Source organism: Paramormyrops kingsleyae, chromosome 7 (genome assembly GCF_048594095.1).
Source record: "Paramormyrops kingsleyae isolate MSU_618 chromosome 7, PKINGS_0.4, whole genome shotgun sequence".
NCBI lineage: Eukaryota > Metazoa > Chordata > Actinopteri > Osteoglossiformes > Mormyridae > Paramormyrops > Paramormyrops kingsleyae.
The window spans coordinates 4884294-4911244 of record NC_132803.1 but is presented as its reverse complement, the minus strand read 5'-3'; the positions used below and the strand labels follow the sequence as shown (position 1 = coordinate 4911244).

Genomic DNA, 26951 nt, shown 5'->3' with positions numbered 1-26951 from the left:
TTCTAAGGAGGAAGAACTCAAAGGCTTTTGAAATCTGAAGGGCCTGCTGTTTATCTATCTGACCTGGTCGACAGAATGGAGTGTTTATTTCGAGTATCACTCACCCTACAATGACATTCCCACAACATTTACCTTTTTAAAAAAAAAAAAAAAAAAAAAAAAAAAAAATCTACAAACATAAAGAGAACACAAGTAAACCTGAAATTCTTTGACAACAGTAACTTTATTGTTTTGGTTTGCAAGAAAATGGAGCCATTTAAGTCACCGATACCGAAGTAACGAATAAAAAGGAATTGTCTGGTCCAGGTGGCAAATCTTATCTTTTGTTAGCTGTGAAATTTTTATCATTACAATAACACTCGCCGGTTTTTCATATTGCAGCCTTTTTTTAAAATCAATAAAGAGAGAAGAGGAAGATCGACCGACTAAACACCAATCAGACTTTCAGATAAAATGGTCATGATATTAAAACTTTGGGCAAATAAACAAATGGACGGGTCCTGGTGCACAAAACATTATGTAACATAATATTCAGAACAAAAGTAATTGTTATCGCCTGCTAAACTGGCCATCATTGTCATTACGGACACTGTCATGACCGCTGTGGTCTTAGATGACACATTTCCTTAGATGTAAGATAAGTGGTCACCTTCTTTAACCAAAACATCGCATCTGAGATCAACACAACTTAATACAATGAAAAAAAACTAGACTATAAATAGCAAAATTTAATGGCATGTTTAAGCAGTTAAACGCAGTGTTTTATACAAATAAAATTCTCTAATCCTAATAATTTTGATACTACTACTACATTGATACGCTTTTTAAAAAATTTAGTCTTAATCATGTCAAAAAAATGAAAGTGTTCAGACAATGCCTTCAAAAAAATCATTCAGTGTCTTAAAAGTTAGATTTTGCAACAGATTTAAATTCAGAACACCTAATTAATGTAAGACATTCCAAGAACTACACAACATCCATTCAACGGGCAATAAAAAAATCATGATTAAGAAAGGATAGAAGGCAATTTTTTCCCCATTAAGTAAATCTAAACAATTTAATGACAGTCTTTGGTATATATTTTTTTAATTATTAAGTACATGATTACGTATGCGCTTGACTACAGATTGATGTGCGAACCAATTAACACAATTCCAAAAGTGACTACATTTGAAGATCAATCTGTTACATTAAACACAGGTGGCTAAATGGACCCACCTTGCTGAGTCAGATGTGACAAAAGGGACACAACTGCATAACATTAATATTTGTTAATGAATACATGGGGGTGCGTAATTTCAAGAAAACCAAACATTATATTTGGGGGCTTGCGTTAACTGTGCTGCACTGATTCAAGTGAAGGAACGACAAATGCATCTGGAAGGTTCCGTTTTAAAAGGTGTTCCACATGAAAGTCCTCTTCAGAACTGTCGTTTTGCAGGTCTGGTTTCCTATGGGAACACACCGTACATGCCTGGCGTGGTCAGACTAAATTAAGACAGATCAACAGAGCTCTCCTTAAAAAAAGAAAAAGAGGGATTAAAAAGATCCTTGTGACCTGTGGTGTGCAGCCAGCATCTCGCTTCTCATGCCAGATTTGAAACCGTTAAAAATGTCAGAATAAGGGAGTGTGAATGGCTGACGACCCGAAGCCTCGGACACGTCGACGTGACACATGTCACCGCAGCCACGGAACAGCCTGCTGAATGCTGAATGGCATGCATGCAATTTCCACAAAAGAATGCAAACAGATCACAGAGAACAGGGGCTTTGTACCTAAGGCACGCAAGAATACCTTGTACATTTAACTTGGGTGTTAGTGGCCAGTACGATTTAATAATGAAAGGGCAGACGTCCAAAAGTCCCCCCCAGTAGAGAAAATCACAATACAGGACAAAAACAAAAAGGTAACGATGTATGAAAGCCAGACCATTCATTTTGTCAAAGCATACCATCCACATAACTAACAGATACAATTTTTGAAGGGCAATTGCAACAACTTAATTTCTTGTCTGATGAATTAAGGGATAGAAGCTGATCCTGATGACTGGCATAAAGAGATACATACAGCAGTTATATGGGAACAAACACACTTGTATCTCATGCCATCTCTGATTCCCACCGAGATACCACCCAACACTGGCAATTAACAATTACAATTACAATCATACGACCAGACGCAAACCTAGACAGGCGACAGTCATTTGTAAGAATTTTCCCTTTCATTTCACTTTTCTTCATGAATACAATGTGTTTTCACAGAACTAGACCAGCTGTCAAACAAAACCTAAAACTGCTTTGATATTATGAACCAGACATGCAATAAATAAATACCCTGTTTTGTTGTGCAATTCTGCTCTGACTTTATTAAAAATGTTTATTAACCCAGCACTCAAAAGCATCAGGCAATTTTAAAATGATAATTAAAATACTACTAATAAAATAACAATAATTAAATGATTCTTTAGAAAACACAGACAAGTATTGGTTCAGTCTAATTGTTACAGTAATTATATATATATTTTTTTTAGACGCTAAGACTTGGCACCTTTTTTGTTTTTTTTAAATCGCTGAATTCCAACTAAAAAATTCTTGGGGGGGAACTTCTGATTATGCTGATACAATGGGCTCTGATTTTTGTTTTCTCCCCCATGCTCTACTTCATTTTACCACAGAAGGCAAACAAAGCAGAATGCCTCAATGCCACATCCCAGGGGTCACACACCACTGCACGCCAAGCCCCCCCTGACCCTTGCTTTTGTCCACTCCCACACTGGCACAGCATCGTCTTCACTGTAATATACAGCAGCATCCATCTCCAGTCCAGTTGGAAATGCTTCCACCTGCAAAGCTGCGTTGATTGACAGCGTCGTCATCCAATAGGAAACAAACAATTGTACTTCTGTTAAATATGGCTCAGCTTCTACTTTAGAAGAAAAAAAATCTCTGTAAAACACATTATATTAAATTTCTGTGTGCATTCCATGTATGTATGTTCATTAAAACAATATTAATGTATCCTAATGGTCTTTGTCACGTGATCATAGTACCCATTTGTTCTCTCAGCTTGGCTCAGACAATGGAGACCATGACAGTTGAAATTGTGACCTTTTTGTCCACATGGTGAAATCTCAGAGCCTCCATTCTGAAATGAGCCATCTCTCCAAGCGGCCAGAGGTAAGACCTCTTTTAGGGGGCGGTGGGACGTGTGGACAGATTCTCACACGTATACAAGGTTCATCGTGTTAAGACTCACGTCTCCAGGTTTTTGAAGAGAGACTGTAGAGGAACCCAGGAGGAAGCACTTGAGGGCAGGATGAACAACAGCACCCCCCCTTTCCCACTGCCTTGGCCCCCAGGTGCTGGAATGGGGCAGGACACAGCCCTACGCCGCCATGAGGTACTGGTGGTAGAACAGACCGAAGAGGGAGGTGGAAAAGAGGCAGGCAGCGATCCACCAGGTGAGGAAGGACAGCAGGCCGCGGAAGAGCAGGGGGCTGAACACAGTCTGCAGACCCCCCAGGGCCATGGAGAGCTGAGCCACCGACGCCTTAGCCAGCCCCGGGATGGACGTGGGCTCCGGAGAGGCGGCAGCCATGGGGTCAGAGTTCACAGCCAAGGGGCCAGGCTCTCCCGGCTCCAGGGACGGGGCCCAGGAGTGACCACCTGATGATGAAAGCACACATATTAGAAAGGATGGAAGGACAGCAGCCACATGTCAAAAACCCACAACACAATGACATCAGGATCCATCCATCAGACCGTGCCTGTCTGTACAAATTCGAAGTGAGTCTGGAGCCTATTCCAGGAAACACAGGGCGCGAGGAAGGGCGCGAGGAAGGGCACGCTCAGTGCAGAATGCCACATCACCACACAATAAGGGAAATGCTAAATATTTAGAAAAACAAAAAGACAAAAAAAAAAAAAAAAAAAAAAAACCCAAACAAATGGTGCTGGAACCACAACAATGTATTCATCGGACAGGCGGACAGCCTCATCACCCGCCCCAATAAATCCGCACTTCTATCACACCCCCCACCATCTACAAGATCTAGCGCTCCTACATATTCTCCCCATCATTATAAACACTTTTAACAACAGCCCAAATTTGTGTGACTTGTCTTGATATGTTCAGGTTCACCAAATCTGCTCTGTGGCTGTGCTTTCATGGGCCACCACTAAGTGACAATCCTTCGAATTTGGTGCAATGAGTCTCAAAATGAATCATCACCGATACCAATGATTCTCAAACTTATAAATACGATTCGATTCCCCTACAATAAAATTTGCTGATATTTTTTTTACTGAGGAGCTACTGCACTACTACCAATAAAATGTGCCAGAGAGGGGGGGGGGGGTGTTTATAAACCTTATTTATAAGATTCAGAAAATCATCTCACATCCCAAAGTTTCAGAACCAGTGACCCATACAAAGTTCATAGGAAGTTTGAAAAAGATCCATTAAATACTTTCAAAGTTACTGTGTTCGCAAGACTAAAGGACTTCTGAAGCCACACAGATCCTATCCATTTAATTACATTTTTTTCAGAAGTACTAATAAGATTAATGAATTACTAAAATGCCACTGCCATCAAGTGGTATTGTTTTAGATTTGGGGTGATATGTCTCAAAATTTGTCTAGTTCCAGTGTGTCACTCATACAATGTGTCTGAAAACTTTGAAAAAAATCAGTGAAACACTTTGAGTTATTGTGCTAACAGGATAAGCGTCTGTGGCTTGCCCTTTTCATTGCCATCACTATGCGACACTGTTTCATTGTTGATGCGATTTTTCTCAAAATTTGAGTAGTTCCACATCTCTGCAAAGGTTGAAAAACATTCATTGAATACTTTTTGAGTTATCCATCTGATGAGAAAGCATCGGCCACTGAGGCAGACTGATTCCAAAACCATATGTATTCCCCATCCAGCAAATGCAATCACAAAAACACTGCAATAAAACCATAAGAAAAACAAAGCACAGATGAATTTTGGACTGCTGGAGGAAAACAGGGCACTGTAAGAAATCTAGGCAAATATGATGATAACATGCACATTCCACACATTTGCACACACAGGAATCAAACCTTGGATGTGAGAGACCATGGTGCTGAACAGCACTTAACTCTTACCTAAAGTTTTGAGGAGCAAGGTTGTGTGCAGCAACATCACTAGGGGTGCGACATACTGAAGGGCAATCACACAAAGGTAATAAAAAACACGCGCCACCTAGGACACAAAGAAAAGGCCTCTTAGCTCACAGTCTCTTAGCTCACAGTCTCTTAGCTCACAGTCAGTAAGCGAGAGCCAAAACGGGTGGGGATCTTATCGGTGACGGAACACCGAAGTGCGGGAGTTATGCCAGCGTCTGCGAGGCGTATCCTGAGCTATGCAGAGGTGATGTGCATAAAACATAACCAAGGACAGCAGCACATTTGGGCTACTGCATTCAAGGGACTCCAGGTCCCAGGAGCCACAACTCGGTCTGCAAATAATTTCACTAGTTACTGAGGCCATCTGGATTAAGGACCAGGTCAGACATCTTATATGATGTGGATAAACCACAAGTAGCTGATTAAAGTTTTACAGGTACAGAATACTCTTGTTACAGGTTTTAGAAGTTATCAAGATGAAATGAGAGTTAGGTAATGGCCAGTATTACAGCTTTAGATCATCCCTCACTTTAATGAGGGGATGCTGGCCTGTATTGAGATTGAGGCAGTTAGTAGGATGGTCCTTTGCTCACTGGCAAATCCCAAGCCTCAAGTCTGATGCTGTATCTGAAGAACATTTCAGTCTCAGCCTTCAAGTCTATGGGGCCTCAAAGTGTTTAATTCTGCTGAGACAAAGTTTATTTTTTTTGGGGGGGGGGGGTTGTGGTACACAATCTCATATAAAGGGGCAAAATATCATATGATTAAAGCAAGTCCACCATACAGGTATTCCCACCCCCTGCCCCCAAATTTGGGTTACCATCTTCTGCAAGTCGACGGTGCTGATGCGGCCTGCCTCCTTCTTCATCTGCTCCACCCCCTTCTTGGCCAGGTTGAGGTAGGCCTGCAGGTGGCAGCGCATGACGGCCAGCCTCAGAGCACACAGCAGCAGGATGGCCCACAGACGCAGAGTGTCATATGTGCTCTCCGTCATCCTGGGGGGGGGGTCACCGGGTGGGTCAGGGCGGCGGCTCACGCTCGCTTACGTGTAGCATTAGCATTAGCCTCGCTGTGGAGCTGCAGATGTTTAGCAGCAATCAAACCAGACAACTGCATGTGGCCACTGAGCCACACTTATTATTAAAATAAGCATGTTGGTTATTTAGGAGATGCTGAAGCAGCATGTGCTGCTAAGCAGCTAGCTAGCTAACTAACGATCCTCTGACTCTAAACGCTACCAATATATTGTAAACATCTGGGGAGGGAGACGTTTTGAGTGGGTCCCCAGAAACGACAAACCCATCCCATGGGCCTCACGAACACTGTCAGCTTCCCTTCACATCAACCGCTAAGCAAGGGTTCCCCAGTCAGGTCACTGGGCACCCACGGACAGTCCACAAGCTCCAGAAACTGGGAGGGAGCAAAATTGTGGACTGTCCGTGGGTCCCCAGTGACCTGATTGGGAAACACTGCACTGGGCTACCTGCTGCATGTATGAACTCATTTAAGTGAGGCAACAATTTATTAATGCATATTATTGTCAGTAAGAAATCTGTACTGCTGCACACAGCTCTATGAGGCTGCAGTGAACAGCGGCCCAGTTCAACCACTTATAGTTTCAGCTGCGTCTCCAAGCTCCCAGACTGCATTCAGATTGGCCTAAAGCCATTCAATATAAGAGAAAAAGTTTGTCAATTGATGCAGATTTAATAAAAGGTTCAAACATAACTAAGACACGAAATGAAAACGAGTAGAAACATCAAAACACAAACACACACACACACACAAGCGGCGAGAAAACACAGAAAGATGAATAGGAACAGGAGACTCACAAAGGCTGACTCTCCTTCCCCAGACTGGGGCTCATGATGTAGTCCTTGGTGATAGGTTTCACCCATAAGAGTACCATTATCAGGGGGGCCAAAAAGTTGATGTGAAGCAATGTCCTGCAAGAAGCCATGAAATCAGGGCAGAAACAAATACAGTGTTTTTCACAAAACAAGGAGGAAAACACTTCACTCCAGTTTCCCCCAGCGGATCCCAAAGACTTGGCTTACAGTGCTCTTCTAGACAATGACGTCATAACCTCTGAAAATCTTAATTTTACAAATTAATTTTTCTCCTCTCACATCTGTGGAAGTAGATCAACTTTTTTTTTTGCAAGCAACACAGAGGGACTAACTCTTTACAGCCTACGGGGTCTCGCAGAAATGGCGGCATTGCCATAATGGAGTTTTAGTAAGATCAGAAAAGGAACAGCGCCTTTAAAAAAAAACAAATTAAATCCCATTGTTCTCATATGAATCGTGTCACTGAACAAGAGCAACACAAGGATACTCACTGGTGAGCTAAGCCCATGCGATCATGTACAATCACGGCTAAATGAATATTCTTTCAATCAGACACAGGAGAAAAATAGCCAGATGGAGGAAGGGTTTTTGTGGGAGGGGCAACCAAACGCCCTGCCCCCGAGAGCCGCTTAGCAGCTTTGATTGCCCTGCTGGGGGCAACTTGCCGACGGCGGTAACAGCAAACGCATCCGAGCTGCTTACTGCGTAACTTTGGCTGTGGTGAGGTTCAGGGCATCCAGGTGCATCTGAGCCAGTCGCAGCCCCGGAAAGGTCAGGAAGGCTCCGATCAGAGAGCACAGCAGGGCCAGGATCAGTTTGAACGTCAGCCTGGATATGGGCCCCCTGGTGAGAGCGGGCACGTGGACGAGTGTGAACCCACAGACCGCACGGCGCACACCCGCTTATATCGGCGGACCGAAAACTCACTGTGACTCCAAGCCCTGGTTTTCCAGAAACTGCACGGCACTCTCCGAGAAGTTTGTGAAACCTACAGAGCGGCAGAATTACCATAAGTGCAACAGGCAGACTTTCAGGAACAAAGCAACGAGCAAATCGGCAAAAGCAGAAGGCGGCGGCAAGGTATTAGCAACATGTTAAAAGCATCAAGTAATGAAAGGCATGGTAACTGTCAGCCATTTTGGTAACTGGAACAGGTATACCTGGACGGACAAGGACACGGACACACACACACCTTACAGCAAACGCTAATCATGCCTTGTAGCATTTACCCGTTTCAAGGCCAAACTCCAGGTAATTCTCAGTGACAATCAGAATGGCCATGGCTTTGACGAAGAAAAAGAAAGCAAAGGTGATGCAGAGTGATCTTTCTCCACCCTCCTCCACCCTGAAGTAGTGCATGGTCAGAGAGAAGAGATTCTTCCTGAAGACGGCAACGTTAAGGGAAAGTCCCAAGAACAGAAGACACATCAAATTCAGGTCCTTTTAACAATATTATATACAGAGTTTAGTGTAGAAATCCCCCGTTTAGTGTAGTAATAAACTGAATTTCTCAAAAATCTTGCAGACAATCAGTATGATTGAAATTCACGATTTATGAAGGTACATAGCAGCAAGGAATGAAGCAGTTAAGGACATCAATCAAAAATCCAATGGCTGCAGGTTCAAGCCCAAGAAAGGATCCCACCATGTCAACCTCACATGAAGCATCCAACCTGCTTCCTCCAGATAAACGATGAGCCGCTTTAGCTGAAAGCTTCAACGGCAAAGAACCAGGTCGATCTTGTGAGACCGAACAATTCAAGGCACATGAAGAGACAAGGGAAAATCGTGGTTTAGACTGCAGTGGTGTGTAGCTATGCAGGCTGATCATTCCACATGCAAACGGGATATTACACTGGCCAAATTCACACAGGACGGAAGGGAATAGGCTCCCCTATCCGCATTTTATCACAAAACAGCAATATACATACAGTTTAGGGTCACACAAACCTGCTTTTTGACTGACTGATATTTTGAATACTTGAATCATTTTGAACTTCATAAAACTTTTCCCCGTTATGTGCGTGTGTTCTTTTGGGAAAGGACACCATCATCCAATCTGCAGATATACTCTTCACCTTGTGGCTATGCGGTATATACAATTTTTATGGTATATCAATATATTTTCAAAACGAAATATAGGATGACAATATCATTTATATCGGTATACTTTTATTGTGCATTAAAATTAGGGCTTTTTTAAAGATATTTAGTCATTGTTCCTGGTACATTGTGTTTTAAAATATTGGCAAATGGCTCAAAGGTTAAGAAAAACATAGTTTACAATATTTGCTTTATTTTTTAAGGTTAATACATTAAAATGAGGGTCTTTCCAGTTTCTGTTTGTAGAACTATTTGCCATATAGCTTTCAATTAGGTAGTCTTTTTGTTCATAATTATTCACTTTCTGCTTTGAGAGCAATGTCATAAACGGAGAAAAAAATATCGGTGGATATAGTGGAATGAAATGCTTTTATGTTGTAGCTGCAACACTGATATCCATTTGGCATTAAGAAAAAATTCAGTATAGACATATTGGCAAACAGGGAAGGAAAACCTGTATTTGCATTTCATCTTGAGCACACTCTGTTTTCATTTGTAACAGCTCATGTGTGGCTTTAACTTACAACTGAACAATTAGCCCACTTAATAGAGTATACTCATTTATTTACACACACACACACACACACACACACACACACACACACACACACACACACACACACACACACCAAGCCACTATCACAAAAGTGCTGCGTCACATGACCTGGCCACCTGACCTAAACACAGCAGAAATGCTTTTGGAGTACCATGACCAGAGAGTGAAGGAAAAGCGGCCAATGATTGCTCAGCATTTATGCAGGAGCTCCTTCAGGACAGCTGGAAAAGCATCCCAGGCGGCCACCTCATGAAAGTGGTGTGGGGGGGGGGGGTGAACAAGAATAAGGAAAAAAGTGGGGAAAATAAATAAATAAATACATACAATACTATGCTATACTGGATAACCAAAATATTCCCACACTGCTGACTTGAATGTGGGTTTACTCTGCAGTCTCAGGGTTATCAAATCGCCAACTTTGGTCAGCTGGCTGGAGTGAGATTTTCGATTCGAGATCAGTCTGCACACACACTTACATGTATGTAACAGTTTAATTACCTTGTAAATAGTCTGTAGGGTTTGCGAACTACCTCAATGCTTTTGATGTAGCTAATTTTAGGTTCATCATGGAATTATAATATTTGCTGTAAGATTTCTTGCATTATAGTCCGGAAGCTTGAGTGTCATAGCAAAAGCATGAGAGCTGGCAAGCCAGGTTATTATCCATCTTGAGGTAATAAAACTAGCTTAGCTGTTAGTGCAGGTACAATCACTCGATCACGATTAGACCAAACCAGTCACGTGACACATGCAGCTGGAAGTCAATGATGTGCACAGTATACAAAATATACAGTCTGCTCTAACTTTAAACAGGATAACAATTTCCTGATTTACATGTGTTATAGTGTTAATTGTGAAGTGAAAAATGTAACATTAGTAACGTAACACAGCTCAACAGGCTGCAGCTTCGGGGTGGACATTGTGGTTCCATTTTCCAGAACCGTGAGAAGAGATCATGAATGTTTGTGAGTTTCACCACTAATTTTTCATTTTATATAATATCAATTGCTCTACACAAAAAAAAAAAAAAAACAGTATTTCATAGTAACATTTTTCTGTTCATGAGTATGACCCATATTTTAACATTTATTTATTTTGACTTGTGATGTACAAGTTGTTCACTGTCAGCAAAAATTCTACTTAGAGGCAAGTACAATCTGAATTTCAACGCTTTCAAATAGGCATTGAAAAGGCATACACCATAGATACAAACACTCGCAGGTACTCAGGAGGACCCTAACGATCTAAGAATCTATAACCTATTTGGCAGATGGCTCTAAAAACAGAAGCCCGACAACCACTGAAAGTGCACTTAACATTAAAGACCTTAATATTTTAAAGGTGTAAGCATTCAGTAAAATAAAACACATACTGCACATTACAATATCGTTACCCTACGTATGCCTCCGTCTTGCAATTTTTAAAAACGAAGTCAACCAGGTAACATCACCTTTGCTTACTGAGTGCTGCGACTTTTTATATATATATATATATATATAAAAAAAGTCGCACCATTCATATATATATAGACACACACACACACACACACAATATATATATATATATATATATATATATATATATAAAAAATCATGGACCACTACTCTGCCTAAATATATCAAGATACGATTTGAATAGTGCATATAGCTGGGAGGGGAAAGGGTCTATCCATTTATTTTTGACTAATTTTATCATTTTCTTTTAAACACTTGATGCCAATCACCACATGTAAATTATTTCTATGTTTTTAACATCTTAGTATACACTTGAACATTATCTGGTAATTGCATTCACAAATCTTGGGTTTGTATTCTTTAATAAGATGCCAATCCCGTGAGCCAGCAATCTACAGAGCAGTGGAGCAAGGTTGCCCCAGAACGTCTTTATGGAATAGCAAGGCCTGCTATAGCTATCATGGAATGAGGGGAGAGCCAACCCTCAAAAGGCCTCGCTGGGTCAACAGCTGGGAGGCATCAAAAGGAGGAAGAGGGGGAGGTGCAGGAGTCCAAGTATACTTGTAATCAAGGCAAAAGCAAAGCTGGACAGGCTACCACCATAGACCTGCTGCCAGCCCAAGAGGCGGAATAGTACAGATTTCCGATGGCAGAGATCTGCAGTATAGCATTAGCCAGCCTTGCAGCTGCTGCTCACAGTAAGCATTCGACTTTGGGAAAACTCGTGACCAAAAAAAAAAAGACGTCTAGTCATTTTTATTACGGTAATGAGATGCCACCCAAAAGCTTCAGCCTTCAACGTCATTCTAGCACTTGACTAAATTCATTATGACCTTATCAGTTTACTGCGAATGCGTGCGCGCGCTCAGGAGCCCACGGGTTCGGGTGCCCGTATCCCGAAACTCGAGCACACTCACGTCATCACGTCACGCACCGCCACCTCACGAGGTAGGCCCCCCCAAGCCACCACGGGGGTCATCTGTCCCGCCGAGACACCAGGCAGCATTTCCACATCACGTTACCGGATCCTGGCTGACAAGCGTAAATAAATCCGGAACTGAGTAGGTCCATTCATACATGCAGCTGTATCATTATCTTGGAGCTCGGCCTCCCCCAGCCGCCGACCCAGCAGAGCAAATCAGTTAGGGCTTGCTGGCTATACGGCATCTTCAATTCTCCACGGCAGGAAATAGTGGGCTTTTGCCAAATGTATACTTGCTCGCAGAGGACTCCTATCAAGCCAGATTGAACCCTTGGGCTGTGACTGGGATAATTCTTATGATTTGGTGACATATTAGTGGAAAAAAGTAGTGAGTGCAAGACACCACAGTTACTTCTATAGTTATGGACCTTCACAATTCTCTTCTCCCATTTAATTCGGAATCGGGAAAGTCATATACACAGCCTGTATTCCACGGTTCCAAAGTGTGCGTATGTATTTTTCTTAACAAGTAATAAAAAAACATGGCTACCCTGATCACAAGGTATAGACAATAATATATATGAGGTTGCCATTAAATGAATCTTACAAAAAAAAAAACATGGTGATGAATACAAGGCTGAGAACTGGTAAAAGAGCAGCCAAATTACAGCCATGACCAAAGGTCCAAGGTTCGAGCTCTTGGATGAGGGCCAACTGTCATACCATTTATCTGGGCCCTTTATGTAAAATGGATTCTTGGGTGAAACCCAATACAGCAAGGCTACCTACGCAGGTGCAATCTATGTACCAAATACTTCCTTCAGGAAATACCGAGTCATAATGGGACCCTGATGAAAAAGATCCTGTCAATAATATATTTTAGCACATGCCTTATTGCCCAAAGCCTGGCATGCAGAACTACGCTTTAGATGATCACAGGCAATCAAATCCAAATTCCTTTCTGTGCCAAAAAACACCCTCGAGCCTTTGTTACGTTTTTGTATCCATTTTGCCCTTCATCTTCGCCTCCCGGTCCAATTCCAACTGCCTCTGAAGGCGCCACACTTTCACACCGGCTACCTGAGGAGCTCCATCTAGCTGGGCTTACCCCTCACCCTCGGCGCCAGTCCCAAATGATCCCCCTGCCCCTAGCCCACCAGGGATTAAACTAGCACAACACCAGGACCCTAAAGCTACCAGGGCCAGCAGCATTCAGCAGTGGTGAATCATGCATTATATGTACTTTCTTAGGATTTAGTATATGCCCTACTAACTCCCACTGAAAAAATTACTTTGATTTACTCAATATTATGTGAAATTCCCATTGTTACAATAAAAAATGGCTCCTGGAAGACACATCACCTGAAACATGTATGTCATTGGAAAACGCACGATGAAGATGAGTTTTGTTACTGAGACACCCTCAACTCAAACTTGCATGGCTGAGCTTGACATCCAGTGCGCATGGCCTTAATTACAAGGATCCGATGCATTTTTATGGAGCAAAGAACAACCGATAGAGAATAAGGCCCCTTTTCTGCTTCCCACACGTGACTGAGGCATCTGTGAGCAAGATCCCCTCAGCAGTGAACTAAGGTAGTGAACAATCACAATTCTATCCCAAGTCCATTTTCCTCACTACTGAAGACCTACTTGCATTAAACCAACAAAACTAATGCCTGATGTTTAACTTGTGTGGATTTGAGGTTCCATGAAATTTTGCCCCGGCGCTGCATGACATATTTATACACAGATAAATATTTTATTTATTTATTGTCAATTGCAATGATGACTTATGACTCTGGAATCTTTCTCAATGACTGGTTTAAGATGCCTCAGCTCTGTCAAATATTATTCATATAACAGGCCATTTAACATGTGCTTAAGCTGCCCCGTTCCAGATATACTAGGTAATTCATGCCTTTGGTAATTTTTTTCAGCCTCATCATTCTGATAAAAACACAGCAGTTACTTGCATGTGGAGTTATTGTGCATGGCACACAACCTTAATATGTCAACAAGTTACAGAACAATTAAACACCTCAGAGGAAGACGACACTATGCAGCCATTATAAAATCATACCACAGTTCTGTCCTCATGTTGGTCTCCATCAAAGCCATTTAACAGAACCGCTAGCTTTCACTCTCTGCACACAAGATCAGGCCTCCAACGCAACGGCAACCGCAAGTACACAACCATTGATAAGATAAGAAAGATAAGATGAACTTCATTTATCCCAAGGGAAATTCTTAAATTCTTAATTCTATAACAATAATAATAACAACTTTGAAAACTCAGGAAATGTAAGACTGCATGTATTACTGGACTGAGTAACTAGCAAGAGAGCTTTGCCTAATAATATATTTATAGATATAGATCAGTATTTCCCAGCTACCTGCCTGGAGCAAAAATGTGGAATGTCTAGCAGATAGCTGGGAGGGAGCAAAAATGTGGAATGTCTAGCAGATAGCTGGGAGGGAGCAAAAATGTGGAATGTCTAGCAGATAGCTGGGAGGGAGCAAAAATGTGGAATGTCTAGCAGATAGCTGGGAGGGAGCAAAAATATGGAGCGTCGGGGGTCCCTGAAGACCAGGATGGGAAGCACTTATCTAGAGAACTGAGACAGGTGTTCTGCAGCAAAGGCATGGAGGCACACATCACAAACACCTCAGCGCTCTGAATAAGAATCAGGCAGCGGCTGAAGGTCCTGCCAAGATTCCACAAATCACTGGAGACATCTCCCAAAGTTTCAGTGCAGGGGCTCACCGGCTCACCAGTGCGGGGCGGAGGGATGGCACACGGAGATAGGATAACGAGAAAGCCAGTATAGATGTGGCAGCTATTATGGACAATCACATATTTAAGTTGATACTGCCTCAGCTGTTGATGAGAGGCTTTGCAGCATAGAGGGGTTGGTGATCACACCTAGAAGATCCATATTTGATTTGCTTAATTTTGAGAACAAAAAAAACAAAAAACAAAAACAATATCATTGACCAATAGAGACTTTGGATTGGAATCCAAAACATGTCAAAATGCAACTGATGAGTTCATCATCACTTGACTTTGGTCTGTATTGTTGACCGAAAAGCTTTCTAGCATAGCAATTCACTGAATAAAACTAGAACATTTCCTCTCGCGTATGATTACAGGCTTCAGAAAAAGGCATCGGATATAAAGTGCACACAAACTGCATTTAATGCAGTTGTCCGCTGAAGACAACTTCCGCAGGATAGACACTACAGTAATACATCAGTGGCTCTAAGCACTTTGTTCACTGTAGTTAACATGGACACAGAGTTTCTTAGCTTGCTTTACTTAGGAGAAGCATTGCTCTTATGTAAAGCTCTCCCCAACTCATCGCCTAACAATGACTCTTGCGTTCTCTCACTGAGAAATCTGATCCGGTCTAAGGTTTGTCATCATCCAGACGAGGTTATATTATAGCAATCAACCCTATCTTGCTCTCAACCGACAACTGAACAAGATTCCACTGAACTTAAGCTCACAAAGGATACATGACAAAGGCCAACACTAGAAGACACCAGACCACGCTGATGTTCATCTCGCCAGTGGGTGCGGCCAGGCTGTAGTAGAGCTCCGTGATGAAGTACACCACAGTGGCTGCCACAGTGAAGTCCACCAACCACTGGTACTCGGGGAAGTAATGCAAGGCTAGAGAGGGGTAACAGAAAGGAAGTAGGGTTACATCGGGATGCCAAAGAATCACGTTGCCAACCCTAAATCTGGCAGCATGTACATGAGGATTGTCATACACGCGTTCAATGGAACAGTTATGAGCACCACTGTAAAGCATTTTGTTAACTGCACAGCAAGTAAAACATACATATCAGAATGAATGGTCATTCACCCAGTGTGTCTACTTCTGTAATCGACTTGGTCTCCAGCTGCAGATCGATGTCCTTGGGAATGGTCAACGGTTTGTTATCTATGTGCCCGTTGTACTTCCTGAGAAGATAATGTGCAAAAACAGCCGTCTGATGGGGGAAAAAAATATTATAATATTTTGCATACCTCAATGTCAATTCAGGTCCATCACAAATGCCAAAAAAGCAAAACAAAACCAAAAAAAAAAAAATTGCTATATGCAGAGACGTAACATATATTAACATTCTAGAGACTAACCAAAAGAATACATAATGTATAACCATCTCCCATAATGCAAAGGGCCACCTCAGTGACAGAAGGTGAGTTCATCACCAGGATGAAATGCAAATGTTTGGTACATGCGATCAGACATAAATATTTGATGGGTAGCGCGGTGGGCGGCATGGCGACATCAACGACCCCAACCGCGGGGGGGCACCTCCACTCATGACGCCTGAAAGGAGAGAAGTCTGGGGAACGGACAGCCTACAGACACAGCACCGTAGAAGCCCCTGCTACTGCATTTGGCGATGGGAAGGGGGGAGGGATCACTCTTAAAATGTAGTACGACTGTAATGAATTTGGTTTTACTTCATAAGTAGCTTAGAGCAGCTCTCGGGCATGGCTAATGGAAACGAAAGTAAAGCATCGGAGAGGTACAGGCACATGACATGGCGGTCGCCAGGCAGCGGACCGTCTCCTGCGTGCGTCCCCCCCCCCCCCCCGTGTACAGCCAGCTGACGAGCCCTGCGATGACAGCGCCGAACGGGTCTCACGAGCGACTGGCTCGGCTGTTTCCAAGGGAAACCGGGAAATAACCAGCCGTTTTTAATCTCTGCCCCCCCCCCCCCCCCGACTACCCACCCTCTGCTTTTCACAGGATTAAGAGGACGGGCTGTAAAAAAGGCAACATTTAACCAGAGAAAGGTACGGCTCCCGGGTAGTCCAGCCATGCACAGGTGCTGGGCCTGACGTTGGGTGGGCACCAGAAGGGAAGAAAGAACACTGAGGCCCCTGTGCGGGCCCTGGGAGAGGTGGGGGGGGGTGTGGGGGGGGCACTGTAAATGCACACAAGCAAGTGTCACCGGATTTACCCCTCCCAGAAAGGAGCCACGCACCCGAGAAGAATAGAGGCAGACATGCACATCTGACACTGACTTCAATTTAAATCAGTAAAGCGCGCCCTGCTTTTGTGTGACTGTAGCCGCTTATACCGTAATTCATCTCCAGCATATGATGTGACACTGGCCACCGTGGGGGCGCCCTGATAAAGAGACAGTCTTTCATCATGTCAGGGGGAGGGCAGTGCCGCATGTCAGCTTGGGTAAATAAGACGAGTGTCCTGAAGGTCTGAATGGGGTATAAACGGCACGTGCGTGCACACACACACACGCACGCACGCGCACGCACACACACGCACGCACACACACACACGCACACACGCACGCACCTTCTTTTTTTATAAGGGAGAAAAAATAAAATCTAGTGAACTACCTCATGGGTCTGACATGATTACCTTACATATTTTTTTTCCTCCCCGACCAACCCGCGCCTCCACCCCACCCCCCACCCAGTTGGATCTTCACCTGTCCTTCTTGTTCTTTCCTTTCTGCTGCTTCCCAGCAAGGTTCCTCAGCTCATCTTCTGTGGGATGCTGGTACCACTTTAGGCTGAGAGAGCGAGAGAGAGAGAGAGAGAGAGAGAGAGAGAGAGAGAGAGAGGGAGAGAGGACTCACCAAAGGGTCTAGGAAAAAGTAGCCAATCCTTCAGACCAGAGCACTATTAACAGGACACCCCCAGCCATAAGGGGAGGTACGCCCCCTTAATGTGACAACAAGAGCAAAACGAAAGTAAGCGATACCCTGCAAGGAGGCAGAATTCAGCTGCTCTGTCCCTCCCGCTGCACATCATCAAAATCCAAAAAATTCTTACAAATGAAAAACATTTGCAGTGCCAGACAGGACACTCTCTCAGAGCTTATCCTGGACACTGGGGGGAATACACGCAGTGCAGAGCAGTGACGGATGCAGTGGCCATCCGCTGGACACTGGGGGGAATACACGCAGTGCAGAGCAGCGACGGACGCAGTGACCATCCGCTGGACACTGGGGGGAATACACGCAGTGCAGAGCAGCGATGGACACAGTGGCCATTTGCTGGACACTGGGGGGAATACACGCAGTGCAGAGCAGCGATGGACGCAGTGACCGTCCACTGGACATTGGGGGGAATACACGCAGTGCAGAGCAGCGATGGACGCAGTGGCCATTTGCTGGACACTGGGGGGAATACACGCAGTGCAGAGCAGCGATGGACGCAGTGGCCATCCGGCGTGAGGATCCAAGCTTGGACAGTGGACCTGTCTAGCTGCATCGCTCACTCTCTGTCGGAGCTTTGCAGACAGGAATGAACAAACTGGTGCAGCATTTCACAGCGCATTTCACGAGAGGAAGGCGGCTTGTTACACTGTGCAGCTCAATCAGCAACTGCAGGAGGATTTTATTTAAAGCTTGTGGCTGATTCATCATGCTAAGAATCTGATCTAAAGCAACAGGATTAACGGATTTGTTATATGCATGTTCAGAGTTAAAACCGCAGAAACTGAACGGAAGACCCATGACATTCATCCATAAATGCTTATGAATGTCCTTTTAGCATAATGGTGCCATTTTCAGCATCAATAGAGAAATTAAGGCCTATGAGAAAGAGACCTGACTTCAGAACGGTGCTCTTCCGCGGGGAAGCGGCGAGTATCCCGAATCTGGCCCATTTCAAAGCCAGCAAGAGGAGGGAATTTCAATGGTCTATAGTTATCCTCCTTATGGGATGAACTTAAAACTCTCAAAACTCACTTTGAGGGCCAAAAACTTACACAAGGCCCTTCATTTTCAAAGGGGTTTCATGTCACACTGAAATGCATCTGAAGCTGGCTGAGGTTCAAAGAGCTGTAATATTTCTTTCCACGTTTGTTCCTTAATTAAGCTTTTATTAACGAATAGACTCTCCAGAGCAGTGATCGGGCCCGTATTCGCGCCAAACTTCAGAAAACCACACATTAATTATTCAGGGTGCTCCCAAAAGCTGTTGACTCTAGAACACAAAGTGCTAATTAGAGAAAATTAAGCCAGTGCATCCCCCCCCCCCCCGATAACCGAGCCGCCGCAATCCTCTCAGGAGTGCCCTAATGCTGGGTGACACTGATTTAATGTCCTAAGGGCAAAAATGAATTTGCTACAGCCATATGATACACAGAGCAGAGCTGATGAATACATCAACATAGAAGGAAGAGGATAGTAATTTCAGAAACAACAATAAATGCAGCTGTACCTTTTTAAGACACTGATCATGAAACGGGTCACTAAGAAGCATTATGACAGGAGCGACGGAAAGCGTGCGTGTCTTACCGACCACTGCAGAGCAGCCACCTTGCGAAGGAGTAGTGAGGTATAATCTTCTGAATGACACTGGCCATTACCATGGTAACCACCAGCTGAACACCAATCACACCCTGGGAGGGAAGAATGTTAAATACATTTTCAAGGCACTGTTAAAACACGAAAGTGATCCAGCTCAGTCAATTTGAAATAACTTCCTCGGCCAACCTGACCCAACAATGGTTCCGCATTTCAGGCCATTAAAACTCAGCACGGATAGCCGCGAATTTGCAAAACAGCGCATGGCAGGGTAGGGCTCATTAACATTCATAAAGGACGATCTCTGCGCTACGGTGACGATCCTTGTACATCGGCACTATTGGGAAGCCCTGTTTTGCAGCACAGAACATTCTTTAATGGTTAAGATGATCTTCGCGCTACGATGCTTTTGGGAAATGCCCCAGTCTTTGTAGTGCGAAAAAGTCATTCATTCTGCTAGCTATTTGGTACCAATGGTGAAGAATATGAGGTTACCAACTAGCTAAGTAAAAAGTAATGTTAGTGTTAGAGATAAGTTGAAATATCGGTATCAGTCGATGCTCATTAAAATAAAGAACTCGGCATCTTTCCACTGTGTGGATCTCGGCTGATGCTGCCAGACAAGATTTTAATCAATATTCAAAAGTTAGCAGTGCCAGAGTTACACATGTACTAAAATAACGGCAATGACTGCGTTGGACAATCAGCCATTTTCTGTAGCGGAAGACGAGGGATTAAGTCGGCTCATTCACCACGTAGAGGACGTACCAAAGTCCCGGCCCTCAACATGTTTATAACGCATTATGAAATCTGGCTCGCAGATCGATCTTTCCTTTTCCACAGGAGGGAAAAAAAAAAATAATAATAAAAAAACGCAACATCACTCCGTAAATTTGAGCCGGCAACTCCCCAACCCCATTCAGGTAGTGCTTCCTTTAATGCGTTTGATTTTTTTTTCTTTTCTTATTTTCCCTGTTTATAAAGAACAATAAAAATTGATGTTCCAAAGATTTTACTTTCTTTTCATTCCACTAATAGTGTGTAATCATTTTCCCAAGGTAATCTGTGACTTTTTGTCAGTGACATTAAAAAGGTTTGAATTTAGGTTAACAAAATAATCAAATAATAGAATTGCGACAGAAATGACAGATTTCTGATGTATGGAATCGTTCCTTCAATCATCATCATCAATAATCAAGTTGTGTTGCGACCAACGATTTGCATCAAGGGAAATTCAGGAAGGCTTGATCGGATTTCTGACAGATTGTCAATGGCTTGTAACGTCTGCCCAGTTACAGACAAGTGAGACTTGGGGGAGAAATATCAAAGAGGGGGAGCCAAGTTCAACTGGGTCACTATACTTTGAGTATTTCAAGAAATTTACAACAAAATTACAATAGGACAGTCAACTAAATATATGTTTAACTATAAAATACTCAGATATGCGTGGTTAGCGCTGTTGCCTCACAACTCTGGGACTAGGGTTTGGTCCGCCTAGGTTACATGCATGTGGAGTTCGCATGTTGCATGTGTGGGGTTTCATCCAGGTTCTCCGGTTTCCCCCCACTGTCCAAAAGCATGCTGAGGTTAACTGGAGTTACCAAATCTCTCATAGGCTTGCATGTGTATGTGACTGGTGTGTCGGTGGCCCTGTGACGGATTGGCAAAGCAAGGAACAACCAAGGATGGGGATCTGACCAATCTAAGGACACACACACCAGTCACACAAACAATCTGGTAACTCCAATTCACCTTGGCATGTTTTTTGGACCTGAGGTGGGGGGTGGGGGGGGTGGGTGGAGAATACCGGACAAAGACAGAAAGACGACCATTCAAACATTACAGGAAACACTACAGCAGACAAGCAGGAGCTGAACGGCTACATCAGAGACATTAATCTGTAAGCCAGATTGGAAGGATAAGATTTTAAATATTTGTATAAAATTTAATAGGTGGTTCTCTTACATAAATGCCAAACTTTAGTTGTTGGTACTGAACCGAAAAACACAGCCCCCCCTCCCTGCCTAAAAAATTCAATAGATTTATTGCAGAATGTCCTGAAAAACTTCCAGGAAACTGAAGAGGGGAGAAAGGCTTAATAACGAAAGCTGGCATATGAAATAAAACAAATACTCAGTCTTCCAACACCTCAGCAAATCTAACGTTGGCAGTTTTAAAGAGCCGTGCGCCTCCAGACTCACAAAGAGGACCCAAAGATACAATTAGCCACCCAAGACTGGCCTCCAGGGAACATCTGACGACGACTGACTGTTCTCAGACACGGAATCAGCTGGACAAACCTGTCTGATTTACTGTGCCAACTTACAACAGCGGTAAGCCATTCAGGAAAACTGCTTTCGAAACAAAATCAGGGACAAGTCGAAAGTCCACAACAGCAGTGAGAATCCTTCCATCAAACTCTTCGCCCCGAGTCCACCCAAAGCCAGCTGGGAGTGTCCAGTCAGAACAACTAGGCCGTGATATGATGAAGGAACGAAGACAACAAGCAGTGTGGACTCCAAGAAGAAGCTCAGAGTGCCACTGGAGACTCAACACATGGAGCCCAAAAAAAATCAAATGACAACTGTGAAATGGTACAAGTTAAAGACCCTGAACCGGTCTATAATTAAATCCCATTTCACAAAGAAGCAAACATTATTAATGTGTGATACATTAATAGCCAAGTAATTCCAGCACATGCAATGATGGGAAAATGTGCATATAAAATTATGTGAGGACATTCATTGTTATTATAATTCTATTTAAATACATGTGTAACATCCTCGTGCTCAAAACACAACTAATTGAAAGAAACAGGATGTCAAACAGGTTGAGCAGCCCAGCTTGTCAACTGATGACAGCCATTGATACCCTCATAACCATTATAATGTCACAGTGAGCATGCGGTTCTTCCCACGAGTCTCATTGGCTAGAGGCAAGGATCACCCTAGATGGGACGCCAATCCATCTCGGGGCACACAATCAAACTGTACCACAAATTCAAAGACAAATATTCACCTAATTACCCATCTTGACTGCCAGAGGAAAGTAAAGTACCCAGAGCAAACACGAAACGCGAGACGAACAAGCAAACTCCACACACATACAGCCAGGGGCAAAAAATATCACAGTTATAATAAAAACATGTTAAAGGCAAAGTAGATAAACTAACAGTTGATGCGAAATAAAAACACACAACGAAAGAACAAGAAACATGCAACAGGCCATCTCGACATCCAGTCTGGAAGTAAAGGTTTCACTCCAATGGAACGACACAGAACATTTTCTACCATCTTCATGGAACGTTCTAGGACTGAGTGATACCACATCGATATCATATTATAATCACCAGCGCTTCAGAGAACAGGCGAAGCATTTGGCCGGACGCCAGCTTTTCAGTATTATACAGACGTTTATTTACGCCTACAATTTGTTAAATAGATTAGTAGTACAGTTAAAATATTAATGGTTAATTTTATGACACCCCAAAGATAGTAATCAGTGCAAATCCAGCACATCCTGAAGTTTAATAAGTGTGTTGAACTTAAACTGCAAAAAGTACGGCCTCCAAGGTCTTTTTACCTTGTTTACCCAGAAGATCTTCGCTTTTAAAAAACGACATGGCTGCTGAGCTGTTCCTTTCTTCACCGCCACTCCAGTCCATATAGCACTGAAGTATACCAAACCATAGTATACCGAACCTTAGTATACCGAACCATAGTATACCGACAATATTATGTGGTGAGCTCCTCTAAGCGAATTTAATGAACATAAAGATATGTCAAATTTATACAGATTATTAGCTTAAAGATTATTTAAACGCATCGCATTAATTTTTTATATAATATTGTCTTAACAGATTGAGGGCATGATAAAACGTCTGTATAGTACCGAAAAACTGGCGTCCGGCGAAATGTTTCGCCTGTCATCTGAACCCCGGTAATTACTGCGTATGCACGATGTAATATCGATGTGATATCACCCAGGTCTAGAACATTCACCTGTTAGTCACAGGGGTTTTATAACATGACATAACATGACTGACCATGACTGACATGCAGATATATACTATTTTATTTCACACCCTACTTCAGAGTTTAATCTGTGCAAAAGGCTGGTGTTTAACTACATTCAAGTACTATACACTGCACTGTGATAGAGCACCAAATCTAATTAAATCACAATTTTAAATCACAAACCTAGACTTCCAAGTATACAGACACACAGAGGAAGTCTTCAGTTAGGTTTTTGGGCTGCGTATTAAAGAATATAGGGGACAACAGGATATTTACAGTTCCTACTTCAGATAAGCATAATTCACCAAATGCCCCTTAGAGTTTGGCAGAGCAAGAACAAAATAAGGACCTTAGAGCGACTGATGACTTCTCTCTGGGGTATCTTCCCAATACCAACTCAAGTTGCACACACAAACAAAAGAAAACCTTTATTGCACAAAGGAATTTATCATCTTAAAATACATTGAATAAGACAAGACTGTCATAACAAGCCAGCCTTCCCCCCACTAGCCAATTTCCCGACGATTTCGCTGCCGTGTGAACAGTTATTCATCATGTCTCACTTTGCTGATGTGCATAATTTATAGAATGCGGTGAGGCTCTCTGCTTCTACAATTTCAGTATTACTGCCTGCTGAACCAGATCCTCCACACAGCCACCACCAGCTTTCCGGCTATATTTACATTATAGATATATAAGCAATGAGGACACTGCGATTCCACCAGCTGATGTAATTAACAGTCCAAAGGATGACCTGGCATAAACAAACACAGTGTTTTTGTTCTTGATTATATGCAGTGTTAACTCTAGAAATGATGAGCTCAAAATTATTCTGCATACTTTCACTGCTTCAACTTTTAGTTTAGGAGAACTGAATTTAGAAATGAATGAATGCTAATCGATAATGTCAATATCGAGATGATACAAGACATTATTTAAAACTGAAAACTACACGCGACAAGCAAAGGTGACCATGAAACTACTTTATTCTACAGATACAACCTTTTAAAGCAAAATAGAAAAATTCTGTCTTTTGTTCTCTAAAATAAAGTTCGATAAAGCACTTCTGATAGCAAAACAATCTTATCGCATGACCGATATGCCTAATTCATTCAAAGTGGTTTGAAATTTCAAGCTCCTAGAAAAGTTACTGAAGCTTTTTAATAAGTCCAAATGGGGGGGGGGAATTCACTGCTTTCTGGGCCACCAGCTTGCAGAAGCAAGGGTGGGTGGGTGGGAAGTCTTTGTATGAACACAGGGATTTGGCGAACTGCCACATTTTGATCGGAAGTCCAGAGTCAGGACCTTTGCGGGAGTCAGACTGGGTAGCCTGAAAAGTGCCAATTTATTCTTTAAGTACTTCCAAAGAGATAAATAATTATTTGGGCCTATCAGCACACAAAAGTGCAATGCACTGATGGGTTGGCACCACATCAGAGTATAGAGAGTCACTTAGCCTGTCCTGTTTAAGTCAAAGTGAGAGCCCAAAGAGGCACCCATGGCTGAGTAAATTAAGCCAGCATGGGATATACTTATCTGTCAGTGAACAGACCTCCCAACATAAAAAAAAAATCCAAGGGCAAAATAAGGGTGGTGGTGGTGGGGGGGGGGGGGGCATTTGCTGGGATTACCACCATGACTGTGTGATCAATCACTCTCTGTCCTCTATTAAAGTAGTTACCAGGAAAATCCGAAAACTTATTGTAGAAATAATGTAAGAGGAATTAGGGTCATGGGCAAAAACAACAGGAATAATTATTTTACAAGCATCAATAGTGAGGCTGTAAACAGAAAGATCTCTGCAGCAGCAGGTTCTCAAGTAAAGCTTTGTGACATTGTGACACTTTCAAAACATCCACTGAGTCCTATAACACTTTTCATAGAGAACCCCCCCCCCTCACAAAAGTCTGCAGTATAAACCTGTAGCATTACTTCTTGGTACAATTTAAAGGCAACACTAATGCATATTGTTGTTGCATATAGCATTAGCAATGAGTCTGATTCGTGAGTGATTTATATGCCATGCTGCACATTAAAAGATACGGCCATAGGAATTGACCAAAGATTAAACATAAGAATGAGAGAAGCTACAAAGAACCTAAGGACAAAAATGTGGGGAATTTAGCCTGAGATAAAAGGCTATAAGGTCACACATTTGATTCAAGATGGATGATGGAAATGGGAATTTCTGTGTGTCAGCACTATACCAACCATACAGAGATTAAACTTTACAATCCAAGGTAAATATACCTAGTATATAGCACACTATTCACAGAAACAAGACGATGGACATCATCAGTCCAAGGACCGTATGACTTAAGTTACGTAGGACGACTTACAGTAGCTGTGGATGCACTGGAGTTCATAGCTCATCTGTAGCCTGTACTACAAAGCGGGGTTACTGGCTTATCGGGGTAAGTTGTCGGATTTAAGGTGCCACAGTTTAAATGGACTTCATATTCGTTCACTTACATTTTGCCCAGGCTACCTTAAATCCGACAAGTTACCCCGATAAGCCAGTAACCCTGCTTTGTAGTACAGGCCCAAGATGATGTAGGATTCAATCTGAAGCATCCTCTCTTACATGTGACTTGTATGACACACATGAATTGAAGCTCTGATATCAAATCCATGTTTTTCCTCTCATGACGACAACTGCTAAACCAGCCAACCAACCAAAACCTTTAATGCATTAACATTTATTTATTGAGTAGACCATTTTGCCCAAATCAATATACAAGTGAGGCAAACAGAGCAATACCAGAAAACTGACTTTGCTGACTAGCAAATCACCAGCGTCTAAGAACTTATACACTTGCTCAATGTAAAAAATGTTAAGTTGGTAGTCATTGGGAAGGCAGAAGAATTACCTTAACAATATAGGTAGGAAACGGTTCACAGGGCACCAATTACCAGAGGACAATTTAAGGTCATGAATAAAGTTTAAAACCATTACCGGGGCCCTTCCAGAGAGAACTGATTGAATAAGACAAATAAAGGAAGATCTACACACATTTCACATTTTTATTTGCCATTATATGTTAGTAGTCCACTAAGCTCTACCAAGAAGATTAAAATGCAGATTAATGATTCGACCTGCTGATAATTAGCAAGCTAGTGCTCAAATTACAAGGAACAACAAAAAAAAAAAGAAAAAAAAAAAAAAGAAAAAAAAAAAATAAACAAGCCGCTAGCCGGCTAGCATGCATACCAAGCACATCTGGCAATTGATGAATTAGCATGGCAGCTCATTACATGCCATATTTGACTGTAGTTGGGTTAGCTTGCGGACCTGGGTGTTACAGTCCCCGCAGCACAGGTGGGTAATTCCCCGCATACCTACCGAAAGCCACTTACCATGTCGGAGCAGTACGGGACCACAAGCAACACCTGCTGTCTCACTAAGCACCCCTAGCCGGAAATCCAGAGGCTCGGCGCACATAAGCCCTTTTTAAAAATTACTAATACCTAGGATGAGTAACCTTAACTGACTGCACCTTCCATTCGCATCTGTTCATACAGAATTATGCATAACTCATTCTATGTACCTCTACATTCAGTGTGTTTTCAACTGTTGTAGAGGTCACGCTCAGACT

The 26951-nt window shown here is 42.7% G+C and overlaps 1 protein-coding gene across 3 annotated transcripts; it reads right to left on the bottom strand.

The window, feature by feature from the left end:
• Window positions 1-204: 204 nt before the first annotated feature.
• tmem161b (transmembrane protein 161B) lies at window positions 205-26951 on the bottom strand. Of its 3 annotated transcripts, none has more exons than XM_023843254.2 (12): window positions 26699-26951; window positions 19331-19434; window positions 17513-17596; window positions 15910-16007; window positions 15557-15713; window positions 8232-8383; window positions 7930-7990; window positions 7705-7845; window positions 6985-7098; window positions 5973-6147; window positions 5132-5228; window positions 205-3666 (listed from the first exon to the last, which is right to left on the bottom strand). In XM_023843254.2, exons 1-12 carry the CDS (start codon window positions 26795-26797, stop codon window positions 3386-3388), a joined length of 1563 nt encoding a protein of 520 aa, XP_023699022.1. In that variant the 5' UTR covers window positions 26798-26951; the 3' UTR covers window positions 205-3385. The 3 variants fall into 3 exon arrangements, with proteins under 3 accessions (XP_023699022.1, XP_023699030.1, XP_072570230.1); XM_023843262.2 differs by having other exon boundaries at window positions 26713-26951; XM_072714129.1 differs by lacking the exon at window positions 26699-26951 and adding an exon at window positions 21666-22665.